The following is a 20,175-nucleotide window of genomic DNA, read 5'->3' as shown; positions in this document are numbered from 1 at the left end:
GAAAAAGCTAATCGTTCCCATCATTAATGGAAAGACATGGCAAAAAATATGCTACGTTCTGAACTAGAGGACTTACGAATGCACCTACCCGGAATTCCGCCCACACCGGAAGTGGGCGCAAAGCCATCCGGAATGATACACCAGCAGCAGTGTCTGCCCGTGACAGCTTCACATTTTCTCATCCACGAGGACTCGCGAAGCTACGGTGATTGCACCGTGAGGGGTACGACTGAAGCCTTGTCTTACGTAAAGTACGATATTCTTTGTGCTCCGGCAGCTATTTAAGATGTATCCTCCGGGCCAGAGCGTGCTTAGTATCTGTTCAACCCTGGTACCGGCAATCAGTGTGTTTCGTTGGGAATTGCGTTTCTTTCTCTGGGAAGGTGCACCGGAGCGTGTGCTGCGGACGAAGTGGGAATTGTTGTGCCTGTGTTGCTGTGCGAAAAGAGGAAATGGAACTCAGCAAACGTTGCCTGTGTGTGGCCGTGGTGCAACTGCTGTGTGCGTTGTGCGCGGTCGAATCGTTTCCGGATGGAGTCAACTATTACAAAGGTTTGTGCACGTGTCCATCGATATGCTTTTCCACGTGAACTGATGTGTGTCTGTTTCCATCACCAGATTGGTTGCGGGGAAAAAACGACGAGGAAATGGATGCAATGATTGATGACGAGCCATTTGAAGCACCCAAGCTGTGTAAGAATATACTTAACCCATTGTTCGGTGTCGTTGAAAAACCTTTCCCGTTGATCGGTGGCTATTTTCTTGCGTTCAGTTTTCTACAGGACCCCAAGCTCCTTTACCGAGCTCGGAATGGGCGAACCATACAACAAACGAACGGTGAACAAGTACAAAAGTAAGAGTATATGCAAAAGCTGCTCGTTCGGTATGTAGCGATATGTCTCTAACACTCCCTAACCAACTGCAGACATGATGCTGAACAAGGATAATCTCGATGTTCCGCTGATCGATGACGTCGAGCAGACGAAGGAAGCCACGCGGTTCTTCTTTCCTCGCATCACGCCGAAGCGATCGCCGGGTGCAATCCTGAGCTGGGCCATCCCGGCCGCCAATCGAGTGTAAACAGACTGATCCTGTCGTAACGTGATCCTTCGCACGTCCCACCTGAATGTTTGCCCAATGTTGCCTCGCATTTGTGTACGTCACTATTGTCATCAATCCTTTTTCCATTTTCCAGACGCGTCGTCAGTACAAACTATCGCCCACCAGGAATCAACCGACCGGCGGCATAAGGCGTCCGTGATGACCACGTGGAAATCTGCATATACTGTACGGTTTTCATCTTTCCCACATCCTCCTGGCGTCCATCCCCAACTGGTTGACGATGGAAGCACGATGGTGGTAGCCACTCTACCGTTATAAGCATCTGCGCTGGCTTTATTCCGTTGTCTGATTAGCTGTTTTTTTACAACTGTATCATCAATAACATCAATATGGAAAAAATATAGTTCTCAAGTTCCGCTAATAAACATCTAGCTTGTGTTATGAACGTTCGCTTACCATTTATATTTCTCAACGTTACGAAACATGCAACATATGGGTCGGAAGAAGTAATAGATGAGTTTCCTTTGTATGATTTAACTGCTGCTTAAATGGATGCATGATATATTTGACTAATGACTGTTTGATTCCATGAAAAAGGCAAATCCATATTTTATTTTACAAACAACGACCCTTTTGAATCAAATTTCGAAACTCAAGTCCGAAAGTTCGGTAGTAATTGACATACCTTGTCCATAACGCTTTATTAACCTTGTTCGTAACGTGAGGAACGTTACGCTGTCATATTCAATAGTAACGTTTTAATTTACCAAAGTTGGCCAGTCCAAACTGAAATTTCCTCAATTGCTCCTTTAAAAAACATGGGAAGAAAAGGTACGTACGAACAAAAATACCTACCAACAAGCTATTTATACCTGCATTTTGTAATCTGTTTCTTCTTTCCAGCAAAAGCACGTCCGTTAGCCTCAAAAGAAGCGAACACCTCGGATGTACCTGCTTTAACTATGGGTAAGCATGATGGAGGAAACATCAAGCTACAATAATTCTAAATTTCTACCTGTTTTAATTGGTTTCAGACCCTCCAGACCCGGGTTCCGCGGCGAATGACGCTGGTTCACGTAAGAAAATGATGATTTTTTCTTGCAATAAACATGATACTTTACTACGTGTACTTTCCTTTCCCTTCTAGGTACCGTGAATATATACCGGCACGAACTGAATAGCCGAATGAATAATTTGCTTCGAGAACTAAAATTGCTAAGTGAAATTGAAGCATTCGAGTTAGGAAAGCAACAAAACATGATGAAAACGACCACTTGCTTCAAACAAGAACGAGAATCATCTCCCTTGAGCGACCAGACGGATGAACCAACTTTAGAGTTCCTCCCTATCGAAGAACAAAATGATGAAAATGTAAATCAAAATCGCAATTCAGAATAAAACCTCGTTCGTGATTCATTGTTAATCGAATTTATTATATCAGTACAACACTAAAATTAGTTCTAACGTGTTTTCCACTGAAAAACAAATACATTTTATAAGACGGTGCTGTGTGCCAGCGGCATATCCGATTTGGTCTGCTCGCACTCCAACCGGGCAAGTAACAAATGTGATTAATGCCAGTGTAATTGAAATCATTTCCTACAAAAAGGGGTGTTTCCCCAAGTCACACCCGTTAGAAAGTTAAGTAGAACGGACGACAGGTTGTGTAACTCTCATAGTTTACACGCAGTTAAAGACGTTTTGTTAACTAGTATCGGTTACAATTAGAAACAGCTAATTTAATTGATAAAAAAACACGACAAACGAACCGTCGTACGAACGTTTGCAAAACATTTGCGTGATAACACGTGCGATGGATCGACAGTTATTTTCCCTTATAATTTGCGAATATAAGGCACCATGTTAGGACACTTGATCTCTGCTCCGACCCCGGGGCGTCCCAGGAACAGGAGGGAAAGTAAACATTTTTCCTGATTACGATTGTCGTAAGTGAATTCCGTGTACCTCTCTTCACCACATATTTCGGTGCCATCTGATTCAGATTAGTGCGTTTAATGTTTTGTTGGCTTCCGTAGCGACACAATACTTTCAACACCATTGCTAACTACTCATTATTAAGGCATCTGATTGTTTTCCTGTTTCAGAATTGGTTTTGTTTCTGTAAGTAAACAGAACTTTGAATTTCAAGAAGTGAGTAAAATCAGAATCGCTTTTGTGCAGAACTAAAACAAAAAATATGTCGATAGTGAATCGTACTCTTTTCTGCATTAGAATTAAAAAAAAAACAAGCGGACACACGGATAGGAATTTATAGAGATTTGTAAGAAAGGTAAGGTAAACAAAAATAAAAAAAATCCTTTTGCTCTACACTAATGTTATGTACAGGACAGTGACGAACAAACAGGTTATGACAAAATTAAAACTTTTACACAAAAATTAGCTTAACCCTTTTTTGATATCTATGCTCCTAAACTTATTAACTCCTCAACTTTTAAACCGGCTCTGAACCGTTATTGTTCCTGTTCCACTCCGGCGTGGAAAAGATGCTCGCTTGTAAAAGGCCAGCAATTAAGAAATCGGCGAAAAACCCGTGAGGTTCCATCTAGTTCCATCCTCCGGTCAGCTTATGGAACAACTCTTCGTTAAGTGTTTGGTTCGTTTCCTTCGAACGCATTGACATGAAAATGTATCCTCCGATGAACTCATGTATCACTTTACAGTCCGCCGACAGGCAGGAGAACACTACCGTTTCATTCTGGAACTGCACCATCATGCACCGGATTTCCCAATTGACATTCCAGGCCTGGTGGAAGAAAACAAAACACAGGATGAAAAAGCATTCCCAGTGAGAGAAAATATTCGCCATCCTCTTACCTTCATTGTGTTGTAACGCCACGTCTTCAAATGATCGCCCGTGGTAATGTCCATCTTCATGATCCGATTGCTCGCCACACCAAGCAGCTCCTCCTTCTTGTGGCCATCGAACTTGATCACGAACAGTGTAACGCCGAACTCGGGCAGACTCTGCCACGCACGGATGTAGCTAAGCTTCGCCTCGACCAGTGGCAGGTCCTTAACGTTCGCGTGCGCCTCCAGCATGCGCTGGATGGCCTTACCCTTCAGCTTCTTGGCGTACCGCGGCGCCAGATACTCGTTCGGGTCCATCGCACTCGGGTTGATGTTGATCGCGGGCGCCTGTGCCGGCTTCTGCATGCTCAGGAACGAGCGAATGCTGGCGACCTCGCTGTCGTACGAACTGTCCGCCAACGAGCGGCCCTTCGAGGCCAACCGGCAGGCGGCCATCCACTTCGCGTACTGTTCCTCATTATCGCACCGGATCCACATCTCACTGTTGACGCTCTGTTCCAGGGGTACCTCTAGCTTGATGTTGAACTTCTTATGCGCCAGGTTGACCTCGGGTGTCACCTCACAACCACGCAGATTGATCGACACCTGGGGTGGAGCGTTCGATCGCGCATCTTCACGCGATTTGTACAGATACAGATGGAGGTCCTTGTACGTGAACCAGTAGCGTTTGTATCCTTTCAACGTGAACTTTTTTGGTCTACAATTAAATAAAAAAAAACACGTTCATTAGAAACGAACTCTGGGATGGTATCGATCCACGGGAGGCTTACTTCAAGAAGCGCAGATAGTCGGTCAGTTCCGGAATATGCGTAATGTCACCCGCGTTCACACCGTTGCTCGGTCCCTCGAGCGTAATTTGCAGTTCCCGCAGGGCCGCATCCACATCATCGTCAGCCGCATTGTCCAGGCTGGACGTGTCGATACCGGAGTCCGGCTGGGGTACCTCGTTCTGCAAGTTCACCTGTAGCTGCAGGGCGCCGAACATCAGCATCTCCTCCTCGGTGCAGTCCATCTCTTCGTTCAGCAGCTGCCACTTGGCCTGCTCGTACAGCTGGTTGATGCGCACCTGGTCATACTTCGGGTTCAGGTCGAAGAACGTGTAATACTTGAAGCGCAAGCAAAGCGTCTCGAACTCCCGAATGCCCTGCTCCATGATGGAGAGGGACGAATCGAGCCAACCGATGTTCATACGTGCCCGCTCGATCAGTGTCTTCGGCTTGATGAGCCGCGATCGGGCCTCCGGACTCGGGGCGCACGGACTGTACGCCAAGTTGTCCGTCGTATCACCGATGCTGGATGACGACTCGCTGAATCCGGAGCTGGTGTGCCCATGTCGGAGCGTCTGTAGGAGAGAAACGGTGCTGTAATTAACTTGTCCACCTCACAAAAGAAGCACCCAAATGTCCACTTACCCCTGTCGGTGAGCTGATCGGTGTGCTCTGTAGGGCCGGCTTCGGCGTGGAGTAGTGCGAGTTGGGCACGGGTGCGCACGAGAATGGACCATGGTTGCCAGGAGCATCCAGACTACCGCTACTGCCGTTCAAGTTGGCCACCGGGATGAAGGTGTTTGTATCCGGCGGCAGGTGGATGTACTCCCGCCCATTACCATTCTGCTCGATCGGGATCTTTTTCTTCGCCAGATCGGCGTAGTTCTTCTTCAGATGCATCGGCTCGAGTGGTTTGCAGAGCGACAGCTCCTCCGGATGTCTGATGCCGAGGTCCTTACAAAGCGCCACCACAGCACCGAAGGTTTTGATCGAAAAATCAACCCGGCAGTCTAGATATCGCAGATCTGGCATCTGTGAAATGGAAAGAGGACGTTGTTGGACACTTTTTAAAATCTTGTTCAACCCTTCAGAGGGCCAATTATTAAATAGTTACAGAATGCTTATCAACCCATTACTCATCCCCATCGGTCCGCGCGAGGGTGTTCAGCATGCCCATCGTAAAAACGCTAATGCATTCTTTAGCGCACAGCGAACGTGACAACGATAACAACTGGGCCGTAAACGAACGGCATGTTGGCTACACATTTCAATTAAGATTCATTACGGCCCGGGTCCAGTCCAGCGAATGGTTTAAATTAACTTCACACACCAGACACACCATCGCGTTCGTTTGGCCTTCGGAATTCCCTTCGAACGGTTCCATCGTGGCCGCAAGAAATGTACGTACGCGGAAAGATTCCATTTCGACCAAGAGAAATGGAAATGAAGGGAACGACCGTCCGTAACGACCTCCACCAGTGTTGTCCTCTGTTGTCTCTTGGCCTGCTGGGAGGCAAATCTGGTGGTCTGTGGTTGATTTAATCGTACCCTTGCCATACAGTTATCCCATAGGAAAATAAACAAACTTAAAACAGTTCCTTTCATAACCCCGTTTTAGGGCGCGGGGTTTTACCGATGCGCGCGGATGACCCACTTTTGTTTTGGCTAATAAGGGAACCGGAGGGGGACAACTGTCGTCTTGCGGAGTCTGGTGTGTTTTTTGCTGACAGGAGAAACTTTTCTGGCTTTTATCTACCGAAAGTTATCTTCAACAACAAACAAAAAAACAACATCTTTGATCGATCGAAAGTCTTAGTCTTAGTCTGGACGGCGATCAAATATGCGGCTGGGTACGTTTTTTGTTTGTTGGCCATGGCATTATTTTGTCAAGTCATTTTTCCAACAAACAATTAATGGACCTCCTCTAAAGGAGGAAGGCGGTAGGGCACAATATTGGATGGAATGACAAATGAGGCTGGCGTTAAATGGCTACCCGGTGGTTTCATTCACAGCTTCCCGATTGAATAAGTTGTTGGAGTGTCCCGAAACGGGTGGTTGGGCTTTAGCACGCTTCCATAAAATTCAAATTATCGCACAATTTATTTAAATTATCTATTTTCTCCTAATATCTCGCAGTGAGCTCCACCAGTCTTTCTCTCTTTCTCTCTCTTGGCAGAGTGTTTCACGGGTGTCACATAAATCACTTCTTCGGAAATAGTAGCGACAACAAAGCACAATTTCATGAGTCATCGGGTATGTTTTTCGCAGTGATACCGTGACTCACATAAATCGTTCAGTTGGGCTTTCTTGACACCCGGCATCACGTGTGTGTGTGTCATGCATATCTAGCAGGAAATGGCTTATTGATTTTTCCATAAGATCAACAACTCACATAATGTATTCAAGACGGACGTTCCATACACTGAAACGCCTTAATCAAACAATATAAGTTGGGAGGATCTGATAATATGAGACTGAAATGTTGAGCATAAGAATGTGAAAAAAAAATAATTTAAATTAAAAACTTAAATTCTACGTTTGACACATTTGTTCTTTCTCTAAATTGTTTACGGATGATAGGCAAGATTGGGCGAAACCAAAAACTTGATAAATTTCCTAAATTTTTACGAGACAATGATGACTAAGCCAACCCTACTTTGGCTTATTTTTCATTTTCTGTGTGCCAGTGAAGCATCGAAAATCGCGCAAAAATAAGAAAATAGCATGTCAATCGAGTTCTGACAATTATTTTCGACGAACATTGTAGAGCAAGGAAAAATAGAATTAATTGGTTTTAATTATCATGTAAACATAATGAGGTTCAATATTTGATAGGTAACTTTTAGGGAATACCGTGTCAATCGAGTTCTGATAATTGTTTTCGACGAACATTGTAGAGCAAGGAAAAATAGAATTAATTGGTTTTAATTATCATGTAAATATAGTGAGGTTCAATATTTGATAGGTAACTTTTAGGGAATACCGTGTCAACCGAGTTCTGATAATTGTTTTCGACGAACTTTGTAGAGCAAGGAAAAATAGAACTAATTGGTTTTAATTATCATGTAGATATGATGTGGTTCAATATTTGATAGGTAACTTTTAGGCTATAACAATAATAACATATAATATTGATTTCAGTATTTCAATGATATTTTAATCATCCAATATTTCTATAACGCTGCTACGATAACCCGCAATGAGAATGGAAACATCAGCAACATAATATTACATTCACAACTGGCGCAATTTCCTGTGCGGTGGAGCTAAATTAAGCAAACAAACAAACACTCTAATGACTACAACGGTTCTCTGATAAACTAAACAAACACCCTAACTGCGCGATACCAACTGATATGGAGCACCCTTTGCCGGAGAACGGCTTACGTCGGCAGACGGCGACGACAACACGCGTTGGTAAAAGAGAACGACACTTACACTTCAAGTGTGTCGCAAGGGGTACACCAATGTACGTACTTGAACCCCCGACCAACCAACCATTCTATGCCCTTCGAAAATGTCAAGTATGCACTACCAGAGCACTACGGTTTAAGCGTCCGTTTGATGCGGGCCCCATGTTTTGGGTTCCGATCCAAACTGGCGTCTACGTCCCGGGCCAAAGCTGAGGAAAGTGTCGGTCGCACATTTTCACCAGCGTGCGTCGGTTAGCAAGGCCACCGTGGCGCCATTTCGCTGCGATCCGGCGGAAAAGGCACGGGAAAGTCCCATCTGGCACGGTCTGTTACCAGCCAACAGGTGTCGCTTGGCGGGGTGGCATCATAGTAGGTGTTCTGCTCTCCCCTTCTGCGCAACACGGTGTGGAAAAACCTTGAACACAATTAGGTAGGTGTGGGTTTTCTCTGGTGGAGATCTACCATCGATCAGCGGGCGGCAGAAGCACCGAAACGGAGGCCGGATGTTCTCCCCCCCGGGGTGGAACTGGTGGAACGATCAGCGTTAGCGGGGGGGATCGCTTAAAATGACAAAACGTTAGGGCAGTGATGTCGCCCCATAAGTGGAGCAGTGGCCGAACTATGTTGCCCCCGTCCACTCGACGATTTTCGAGCCGGGATTTTGCATTCTAAAAAACGCTCCCTTTCCTGTGTCACGCGGTGTGTCGTTATGGTAACGTTCTTTTTCGAAAGTGTGCTGCTCGGAAAACCTACGCAAAAGGTAGGTTGAGCCGGTTGTCTAGGCCACAGTATAACGCGCAGGTGATCTGCAGGTGACTGGCGCAAACATTGTAAACACTTGCAGCTTTCGGTTTGCGGAGATTAATGAATCCGTTGGGTTGCACGTATTGGAATGTCCTGCCCAAGAATGTGCGTTGGTTTTTGGTCGGTGACTACGGTTCGTCCAACTACCTTGCACCTCGGCGAGTGTGTGTGTGTGTGTGTGCGTGGGCTCCTGCACTTCCCTCGGCCGGCGTAGGATTATTCGCCCAACGAAAACCGCTTCTCTCATTAGTTGGCTTCGATTTCATCGTGCATCGGTACGGTTTGGGGGTTGGATGTGTGTTTTTTAATGCTTTTCTACCTTTAACTCCATCCCCCCACCGCCCTACCTTTTGCCATATGCTAATGCATTTGCGTTACGCGAACGTTGGTCGACCTACGCGCCCGAACGGGCAACAACAACCCGATGACGACTCGCAGCAGCAACAGCTCGCGCTTACTTCTCATACCTAAAAATACTCGGCCCGGGGTCTACCTACTAACAGCTGGTTCGGTCAGCACCGTCGTGGGTGTCGTGGAAGCGGTGAGGGAAGGGGCATGGGAGAGAGGAGGGAAGTTTCGGCAAGCCGCCAACACACACAGGGGGGTAGGAACGTGGACCCCCACACGGTTATGAGCCGTGGACGCCACAAACTATCGCTCTACGAGTCTCAAAACGCGCAACTATCGTGAAAACGTGTGATTGAGGATAAAACACCACCAAGGCAGATGATGGGGTGATGCTGGATGGTCGTCCCAACCCTACTTCTCTCCCAGCGGAGGCCAACTCTTCCTACCGGAGTTTCGGCCATCGGGGAAGTCGGCATCAGTTTCGGCCCCGGGTCCCAAAAAGGTCAATAGGCAATAAAATTGGATGAAGACCTACGGTACGCTAGAAACGGACGCGTTTGCTTTCAGCCGAGTTGGTGCCAAGTAGGGGTTGGCAAACCTTTTAACAGAAATTCACTTGGATCGTTAAATCCTATATAGTTTACACTTTAAAGAGACATGGTAGAATATAAGTCTACAGTAGATTTTTTGCCATTTGGTATGAAACGTGGAATTCAAAAAACGCGGGCAGGCTTAATAGCCTTAAGAAGCATTGTTGTAACTAAATTAAACGATAAAGGAGAGAAGTCGAAGTAGAATCATTCAGAAAGTGAAACAATAAGGTTCAAAATAGATCGAAGATCAAACAAATGTAAATAAAGGAAAAAGGTATTTAAAAACAAAATCCAAAACTCCAAAACTTTTTTTGGACTTCCCGAAGAATTTATTGAGAAAAATATACTAAGAAGGTATATTGAAAATTAAAACCAAGCTTTTCTTCACACTCAGTATGGAATAAATATTAAAATAATGAATTCAATAACCCCAGAAAAATACCATAAAACTACGAGAAGAAATAATTAAGTTGCAAAAATACTTCCTTCCCCTATGTCACCATCAAAGAAGTTTGCCGACCACTGATCTAGCGCCATCGACGCCAACAACATTTCGTTGCGAACCGTGAAAAAAGTGGTTACCGTTTCTGGCCGGCCAAAAACCTCTCTAGCTAAACCTACCACAATGCCTAACACCGAACGACAAACTCGTCGTGTGGGAGTCGTCAGTCACGCATCCGTCACTCGGCAAGAAGATCAAACGGGTTCGGATGGGAGGCTTTAGCTTGGGTAACAAATTTGGAAAGGCAAACACGCCCGGATCATATGTTTGTCGATCGAGGATTGTTCATTGGCATGGACGAGAAGTCGACAGCGGAAAAAAAAGGAACGATTCAAAATGACCACCAGAGTGGTCACTAGTCGGGGGGTCAGAAATGAAGAACCCACGTTCAGTTTTGTAGCGGAATTGCAACACCGTTCGCGCCGCCGAAACCGACCGGAAACGGCCCCAATCAAATGGCCAATTAGGTCGACAACAGATCGAAGGCGATAGTCGTTCGATTCGGGACACGTTTTTTCGGCGCGTGCCTTCGCAAGCGGGAAGTGCTAGAATAGGAAGTGTTGCCGAATGCGAAACCTACCTGTACGCGCAGCGTCTTGTGCATCGGTGTAAAGTGCAGCACGGCATCGGCATGCAGGCCCACCTGGTCGAGGGTCGACTTGGTCCGCGTCAGCCACTGGTTCCGGGCCGGCCACCATAGCGCGTGGTCGGACCAATCTTTCGGGTTCTCTGGAATTGAAACGGAGAGAGAGAGAGAGCGAGAGGGAATTAGAAATCATGCAACCGTAAAACATTGCAACGGGTTCGTCCGTTACGCTGGCATTGCCTTCAGTTGGCGTGTCAATTTACTCGAGGTTAACTGAATACTGCAATACTAGGAAGTGGGCCGGAGGTCCCGGTTCCACCCAAGTTCCACTTGGCGACCTCTAACGGAACACCGGAGTGAAGGTAGGAGAACTCCCCAGATATCCCGGACGTCTAAGTGCTTAGATATGATGTTATTTTATATCTGCCCACCATCGCTAAAGTGTCAGGAACGGACATACGTGGGTAGGTTCTTGGTCACCAACCAAAAGTCCGTTATCAGATACAGCAAAAACATAACTTAATTCACGCCCAAGCAACAACTGTCGGATATCCTAAACCAGCACACCACGTGCAATTGAGACATTGACGGATGTAGCGATAAAATCGATAAAGAGAAACTATTTACACAACCTAGCTGCGATAAGAATAATTGATCCCAGGGGTTTTACTCGCAGTGGTGTCGTTTGAGTATGCTTTGTCGTTATCGTTCCGCCATAGCAAAGTACGTCGGAGTCGATTGAAATACTACGTGTCGTTTGATATGTGGCGGCGGAACCGAGGTCTAAATCCCCTCTGAAAAGAGGGCTATTGGAAAGTTAAATCTATCCAAGAGTCACGCATGTCTGTGCCTAGATATCGAGCTTCTTGTGGAACAATGTGGAACAATAGGACCTCTTTAAGTTGGCCTCATATGTATGTTTAATTTTCGTTCGGCGTGAAAGGACGTGGTAAAATGCCCATTTTCTTCGGATCGAAACTTTCTTTTCCTCCCTTTCCTTCCCGCGGCACGAGATCGAATTACAAAAACCGACCAACCGACCGTTGGTCTCGGTTAATGGTCGTTTCTGTGCACGGGGCAGCTGGCAAAACGGAACGAAACCTTATGGAAACCATCTGCTTCAGGCCCGGTTACTCTACCATACCGTAGGGAGCTAGCCATTGCCCAGCGCAGGGGTTCTGTGGCGGACATTATCCGGGGGAAATCTCTAGAGTACCTCGCTTTGTGTTAAGGTACGCGAGGGACATTTCTGAACAAGACCGATCGTCCGATCCCTCTTGAGACGCTCGTGTTCCCGGTTGCACGCAGATAATCTGCGGCTCAAAACGTCCGTCGTTTCTCAATAGAATCCTCGAGAGGGTGGTCAATTTATGCCGACTGGACTGGAATATTGGGCAAGTGAAACCGATTTATGGCGAACGATGTTCCATGATGCTAGGAAGAGTCGTTTTACGGCCGGCACGTCTTCCTCCAAAAAGCAAACATTCAAACAGTCCCTAGAACGCTCGGGGATTGACTCGTCAGCGTCATAAACGGGCCAGTAACGGAGGCTCAGAGTTCACCGTTTCGAGTGTTTGATGGATTCCGATTTCGAAAACACATTCCATTGCCAGAAGTCAGCGCAATTGTTGCGTCCTGCAGATTCGCCCGAAGAACTCGGTGTGTATCTTGCACAAACACTCGGAAAAACCTGCTGAGAAGATCAGAAATCGCAGCAGCAGCAGCATCAAAACCCTTTCCCTTCCCTCAGCACACCCCGCCGTAGCTCCGGTTCTTCCCCGTGGGATTCCCGGGTAAGCTTGACTAGAATCGCCAACTGACACATTTACCCGCCCGAACGGAAGGACGGTGACGATGGCGTCGCGGGTGGTGTATGATGTGTGGTTCTAAAAATAGCGCCCACAACAGTGGCCCCGCCTTTGAAGGGACCACCACACCACCACCATCCGACGGCGACGGATTTATGAGTTTGGAATAACTGGGAAAAATTATGTTGACCCTGCGGGAAAAGCGCGATCGTCCGTAGTGCGGTTTCGTTCACTAAAGATCGCTCCGAATTCAGCCCGTGGATGATTGTTTTCGAAAACAAAACCCGCTACAACATACCGCCAGTTGTCGTTGGTGGAGGAGAAAAGCTGTATATCGCACGTATGACTCGACTGGTTGGTTTTTCGAAGTGAAGACGATTGCGCACCCTTCTTGGTAACACACCCTTCAACGGGCTATTAATAGCCTTTCCTTGCAAGGAGGAGGACAAAAAGCAAGCAGCCAAGACGGTGCGCTCGGAGTCGGTCTAGACGCAGTCAAACACATTAGTTAATTGGGTTTCAGCATAGTTGAGGTACGTCGTGTCAAAAAGCGCAATTAATAGAGGTAAATTATTATCGCAAGAATTGTGAAGTTGATACCAAAATAGACATTTTTCAAATTTCGAATTTCAAATAAATATCTAATACATTAGATGTATTATAAAATTTTTTATTGCTCTACTGTAGCAAATTGATTATAAAAGGCTTGCCACTTTTCTACAAAAATAAGCATTCAATCCAGCGAAAGGATGAAGGTAAACTTTATTGCCCCATTAGCAGCTTATTAATCACTCAATTTATTGTGCTCCATCACGTTCCCAACGACAGGAAATTAACCCGCTTCCTGCTTCCTTCAATATCCGAAATCCTTGCTTAGATCAGCACCACCCACCCACACGCCCACACCTATTCCACCCATTCACCAAGTCATGGTACGGTCCAAAGGTTAGTGTTCCGGCTCGAACTAGGGCAAAAGGCGATAAAATAACGCTTCCCGTACCGGGGCAAACCGTAAAATGTCATCCGGCAACACAATCAATACAATCCGACGCTACGCGCCATTCTCGGTGGGTCGTTATCGGCGAAACAGATACACCATTAGGCGGAGGTGGTGGGCATGGCCTTTGTTCAGTTCGCCAACGAAACCACCGAAAGGATACCGGAGGGTAAAATGTAGGTTGTAATGGCTCGTACGGATTCAATGTCAATGTTGTCAACCAATCGGCGTACTATAGTGTCCCCTACTGTGTTTGCTGGTCCCCGGGACTTTATCACCTCCGAGCCGATCGAAGGCGTCTACGCCCCTCGGATGGCGAATAAAATGGGCCTCACCAGTGGTTTGGTATGTGCGAAAAGAATGTTACCGTGGAACGCCTCTCCGGAGTCACATGGAGGGAAATTACTGGAACGTGGAGCGAGGGACGACGCCTGCCATTAGGCTGAATGCTAGCGTTTGTCCCGCCGTACGCGATCCAGCCTGATGTCTGGTCAGGGTTCGCGCGCAGAAGTTGACGCAGCTGTCGCAGTACGGGCGGAAAAATGTACCACCAGAGGGAGGGTGACGCGGTTGAAGTGGTAGAACTCGAGAAAAACTGTGGTCCAGCTGCCACCACATACGTTCTATGCGCTGAAGCTAATGGTTCTGGATGGAAAGGGGGAAACCTAGAACTTGTGCACAGTACGGTGCACGGAAGCTGCACCATTCATGCATCGAGTTATCTGCAGCTGCAGTTATAAATAAGTGTTTACACGCGTTAGTCATTAGGCTGCATTAGTCGTGCACAGTTATTAGAACTGCTACAGGAAATACCTCTTGAATATCTAGCTTCACGGCCACAAGCCTATCACTAACATGTTTGCCAAATAGGTTCTTCTTTGTTTGGGATTAATTATTGTAGGTTTTCAGTTGAGGTTACTTGTAATTAGGACCTATTTCAGTTCAGAGTCAACGTCTAAAACCAGCGTTCTAGCATGATTTCTGCGGTCTGATTTCTTATCAAGAACTGCTAAAATAGTTTTTCGATGTTTTTCTATAGTTTGTAAAAGCATGTCGAAAACAATCAAAATCAAAATAAATGCAACGCAATATAACATTACGTCGACCAATTTTAATTTTAAATGTAAAATTTAAAAATATAAGATGCAATTTTCTAACTAAAATCTTGTTATTACTTTGATTTTGTCTGTTTTTGAGCAATTTTAGCACAAAATTTGATTTTTTTTTGCATTACAAATTAACGTCATTACGTCAAAGGTCTTATATATATAAAACCAAATATCATTAATACACAGATTAAAGAACATACATTTTATACCAAATTTCTAGGCAAACTGCAGCATTTATCCAGTCAAATTCATCATTAAATTAACAACAAACAATAACACTACATTTGAACATGTAAAATTTTTTTGATAATCCGAATTTAAGGCGTCTTAATCACATACCAGCATGAGCTGCGGATAGTCTGATTCATATTTTCAATGTAGGAATGTCCGTTGACAATGCAAATAAGTGATTCAAAAAAGGCTAACCGTTCCCTTTTGCCAACTCATTTCCAACGGGAAACCCCGGAGAAAATCGCCCTAAAACATTGGGCAATGTTTTGTGTGCTCCATAAAGTGTGCCACAATTCAATCATAGCATCGCAGTGTCGTCGATCACTGTACAAAGTAGGCGCGAGGATCGATCACCAACTTCTTCCGAGAAGGTAGCGAGCCCACTTGAGCAACTCTCTCGTCAATGAAACTCGCTTGCAGAAGACCGCGAAGACCGTACTCCGTTCGCGTGCCAGATGGGATGGTTTGATGGAGGGTCGATGGTGTCGCTTCCGAGGGGAAGTGTGTTGAAATAGAAGCTCCCCGTCTTCTGCAGCGCCAAGGTGTGTGGACCTTAACATGCGCACGTTAGTTTTCTTGCGCGACGACAGTTACGCCTGGCTGGGGCAGAGAACGCGACAAGGTCTTCCACACCCGTTCCTCCCGGCTCATTTCTCAACCTTCACGCACGGATCTTCACTTAATTGTATGTGTGTGTGTGTGCGAGTTTCTGCTGGTACTGTTCTGCTTTGGCTTTTACTACCATCCGAACGACCGTCATCCGAGCGTCGTTTGAATGATTTAGGAACCGTGATTTCCTCCAACGACCGACGTCGGTGAAGGAAACGTTGAACATATATGTATGTTTCAGCGGGTCGAAGAAGGCATAGAGGAAGACATGCTGTTGATGTGTTTTGTTTTACGTTCGGATTGCCTCAGCGCGTGGTGTTAGTAGGCTCTGGTTGATTCTTCTATCCCGCACTCCGCCATCAATTCCCTTGGCGGCGGCTGCATTGAACGTTTTTTTCGTGAAGAAAAAGGCGTTAGCATATTCGTAAACAAAATATAAAACACCGGGAGATGCGCTGGGAGGGTGCGTGTGAGGGGGGAACTGGTAGGAACTAGTTGTTCCTACTCCGTAAGAGTTGTTTGTGTGAGCGCAAGATTTAGGATACACCATGTTCGATGGTGGTGGCAAACGAGACTAGGAAGTTCTGCGGCATGAACTTCCATGACATGATGTTTTTTTGTTGTTGTTGTTGGAAAACCCCATTCCGCTTCGAAACCACCAATCCCTGCCCCGGACCGTTCCCAGCGTATGCTGCAGTTATGAGCACGCAGCGTGGCTCTTGCGCGACTCCGGCACAAATCGAAACCAAGGACGAGTTCCTTATAAGGTAAGATGGAGCGCGCTCGCGCCAGATCATGGCAACGGTACAACTCCTCCAGCAAGTCGGCGTGGTAAGAAAAAACAACAGGAAAGCGAGAATCCGAACGTGGCAAGAACGAGAAACACACTTTGGTGGAAGTAGAAAACAACACAAGCCAACGCAGACGGACACTTCCATACCGAACGGCGGCCAACGGAACCTCATGGTGGATGATGCGAAGTATCTGCTTCTGGTTTTCGTTTGCTTTGCAATTTGTGCAACACAGTTTTTGTGCACCAGCTGGAGCGCATCATCGTCGGTTTGCGGGTTTCCGGCCCGTTTGTCCCTAACCCGCATGCGGAGGCAGAGAGGGTTTAGTTTTATGTGGTATATATCCGTTCCCCATTGGCCATGTTGTTTTATTCTGTTTTACAGACGTCTTTTGCAGCCAGAATTGAAATTGCCTTTTTATATAATCCAATGAAACACAGTCTGTTCCTCAACTGACTATAAAAAAGGAATGTTTCAATGACGAATCAATTAAATTAGAACAACCTTCAAGTCTTGGATAAAGTACACTTGTCTGGACTTGGATAAAAAACTGTAAAAAGTAAATGAAATCCGAATAGGGAAACGTAACCAAGAGGATCACTCGAACAAGAATAAATAATTTAATGATACTTCTTATTCGACAAAAATGGAAGCGGCGGTTTTTTCATTTTATTTACAGATTGTTGCATTACCTCATCTGTTTATATTCATTGTTTGATTTTGTTGAATCGTGTTCATTCGTAACCTCAAACTCATGGAGGTTTGCAGAATTATATTTTGCTTTCATAGAATAAAACTTGGTTTTAGATAATCTAAAAACCTAAAGAATGAAGTTATCAACCTAATGATACAAGTGTAATTTTCATAAAATTCATTAAGAGCAAATAAAGACCCCGTTTTATTCATCCACTCTCCAAACTGCTGTCTGTTTAATCGAGAATCGACATGGAATCGTCGATTTGACTTGTGCATCAAGATTCCCTCCGTTTAATTGAATACAATTACGCCACTAGCATCCATCATCTACGCCAAACACATTCCATGGCCACATTAGCCGTACGCATTCGATCACCATCAGGTGCAAAAGGGCAAACTCCAGTGCGCCACCAGCTCGAACGCCGTCCGAGAAGTTCTACGCGCGATCGCGACTTTCCGACGCGACTTTGAGCGCAGCACCAACACCGGCATCGACAGCACACCAACACCAACATCATTCGAAGAAACGATAAAACGTCCAGCGGTAGGGTCCACGAGGCCAAGAAATGCGGTGATCGCGGCGTGGATCGCGGATCACGCGGCTGTCTTGGTGTCCTCCGCCAGCGCCTCGATCGGTTGTTTATCTCCGACGGTCTGTCAGAATGCGCCCGTTTCCGTTTGCGTGTATGCGTTTATGCTGATGCCCACCACGTCGCCTCCTCGGGACGGGTTTTTGGTCGAACGGTTCCATAAAACAAGATAGTCTACCATGGTATCCGTCCGGAGGACGGGTCGCGAGACGTTTGCCACGGCCTTTGAGGATGCTGCGTCATCTCGCTGCTAAGATCACCCAGTTGTGTGTAAATATTTCCAATTGGTTCTACCTCGCTCCGACCTCTCGCACGCACACAAATTTATCCTTAGCGTCTTGTCTTCCGAAGGGTACAGCATTAGTTAGTGTTTTCGACTCGCGCGACGCTGAAATTCTCGATCTTGCGCTCGATTCGAGACGTGTTCCGCTCGAAAGAATATCCGGCGCACACACACACACATACTGTCTCCCTCTCTCCCTCTCCTTCTCGCATCTCGAAACGGCAAAAGTCCTTCAAACTTCCGCTCGCGCTCGTCCGCCCACGGCATCCCGCCATCTAGCGGACGAAACCCCGGCCCAAGACATACTCAATAAATGAAAATATTCTATTAATAAATATCGAAAACCGAAACCGCCGAACCGAACGATCTTCCGATTCTCAACCCCCCCCGGGCCTGTGCCAGCAGCCACCAATACAGTGAAGACGATCGAAGATTTTGGTGTGTTCAACCCGCCCAGGCCTCGCAAATGGTAAGTAGCGCCAGAGTCGTCGAACGGTTCGAACTTTCTTTTCCTTTCTTTACCCGACGAAAGGCAAATAAAGGTGTCCGATCAGCAAACAGGCGATCGCGATCGAATATTTGTAGAGCTTCATCATTGAGAGATGCAGAAAAAAAACGGTCCACAAAGAGGTAAAAGTGTGCAAAAAAGATGCAGATTGCGGAGGGAGTAGAAATTAAAAAAAAAATCCCAATCGAATTTGTTCCGCTCACGTCCTCGGAATAATGGGGCGTCTTTGCACCCGGGCGGGATGACGCAAGCGACAGCGCGCGGATAATTATTTTCGGCCCATGAGTCACACGCCGGCCCTAAAGCGGCCAACCGGGCACGCCATACATCCGGTCGGTTCCTTACCTGGCGGACCGAACATCCGGCCAAGATAATCCAAACCTCTCCGACTGGATCTCAGGCTTTGCGTAAGCTTCGCGCTCACGTGAAACTCGGCCATTGTGGGCCTCTTCTGTGGCGAACATTCCAGTTTTGCGAAAAATGTTATCCATCAGTCACCCTCCCGGGGAATGATGGCGGCTGGACACGTTGCTCGTGTTGGTGTAGGCCGGGGGAGGGGATTCATTCCCGCCCCATTTGTTCGACAACCCCTCCCCACACGGACGACATTCCACGAGGGGACGGGTTGCCACATCCGGCCAGGTTCCTCGCTGACTTGTTGAAAAGAAATCGCCTGTTTTGCAGATTGCACCACACACCAATACTTAGCGAACCGAAGTGTGACGAAAATCGGGTGAAAATATTTTTACTATTTTGCAAAACGAGAAGCAATTAAAAAGACAATTTAAATATAGGTATTTCACAAAATGTAGGGGCAATAAAATTTAGATGTTTTTATTCGGCTTATCTTTTGCTACCTTTCTCGAACGATCTCGTTTAATGAAAAAATTTACGAAGATCAATTGGAAATTAAACAGAAACATGAAGGATATTTTTAAAATACCAAGCGTTTTAAACACTAAAATGATTCCACAAAAGTGTTCATATAAATCCATTAACCATACTTCTCTCCTCCCAAGAAATGCACGAAAAGTGCATTCCAGTAAAGTGAGCGATTTCCTTCGGAGATATTGAGAAACTGCACCAGATGCGGGCCACTTTACCACCCCGATCCGATCTCGATCCTCTTTCCGAGTGCAGCGTGCAAATGCATTTCTCGTCCGGGTGCACTTGTATGAGTGTCGCAAAATCTGTGTGTGTCCGGTTGCCTCTTTTTTTTCTTTTGTTGGTCTTCGTTCGTGCTCAAGACCGGTTTGTTGATCGTGCACTCTCTGGGTGCATTTTGCAACACACTCCCCCCTCCCCTCCCTCCCTTGTGACCCTCTTCTTTCGAGTGAGCCTTCAACCACACGTCCACGTCCTTCTTCCCACCCGCCAACACCTACCTGGATCGACAAGACGCAGCATAACGCCGCCGATGTGCAAATCTCCCCGGACACGCAGCGTTTTCGTCACCTGAAGGTCGGTGATGTGGACCTTCAGGTTCCAGGTATTGTCACCTACGTGTATCATTTTGTCTCGTCGTGTTTACGGCACAACCCCGCTACTGCGCCCTTTAGCTGCTTCCTCCCTTTGCGCCTCCGCACGCACACTTTCACGCCCTTTCGCGAAACGCACACGCACACACAAACACACTCACGTTCGTGTGC

At 46.4% G+C, this 20,175-nt stretch overlaps 2 protein-coding genes across 3 annotated transcripts; one reads left to right on the top strand and one right to left on the bottom strand.

Moving 5' to 3' along the window:
* Positions 1–420: 420 nt before the first annotated feature.
* LOC131288362 (uncharacterized) lies at positions 421–1,491 on the top strand. Its single transcript, XM_058317486.1, has 5 exons — positions 421–552; positions 619–693; positions 773–853; positions 926–1,076; positions 1,196–1,491. The coding sequence occupies exons 1-5, from the start codon at positions 453–455 to the stop codon at positions 1,248–1,250; spliced, it is 462 nt and encodes a 153-aa protein (XP_058173469.1). The 5' UTR covers positions 421–452; the 3' UTR covers positions 1,251–1,491.
* Positions 1,492–3,625: 2,134 nt separating this feature from the next.
* LOC131287842 (unc-112-related protein-like) lies at positions 3,626–20,175 on the bottom strand. Of its 2 annotated transcripts, none has more exons than XM_058316929.1 (6): positions 19,912–20,175; positions 10,899–11,047; positions 5,272–5,690; positions 4,662–5,198; positions 3,898–4,588; positions 3,626–3,826 (listed from the first exon to the last, which is right to left on the bottom strand). In XM_058316929.1, exons 1-6 carry the CDS (start codon positions 20,036–20,038, stop codon positions 3,626–3,628), a joined length of 2,124 nt encoding a protein of 707 aa, XP_058172912.1. In that variant the 5' UTR covers positions 20,039–20,175. The 2 variants fall into 2 exon arrangements, with proteins under 2 accessions (XP_058172912.1, XP_058172911.1); XM_058316928.1 differs by having other exon boundaries at positions 4,662–5,233; positions 5,304–5,690.

The sequence above is a fragment of the Anopheles ziemanni genome, chromosome 3 (genome assembly GCF_943734765.1).
Source record: "Anopheles ziemanni chromosome 3, idAnoZiCoDA_A2_x.2, whole genome shotgun sequence".
In the NCBI taxonomy this organism is placed as follows: Eukaryota; Metazoa; Arthropoda; class Insecta; order Diptera; family Culicidae; genus Anopheles; species Anopheles ziemanni.
The sequence above is the reverse complement of the archived record's forward strand: the minus strand, read 5'-3'. Positions and strand labels throughout refer to the sequence as shown.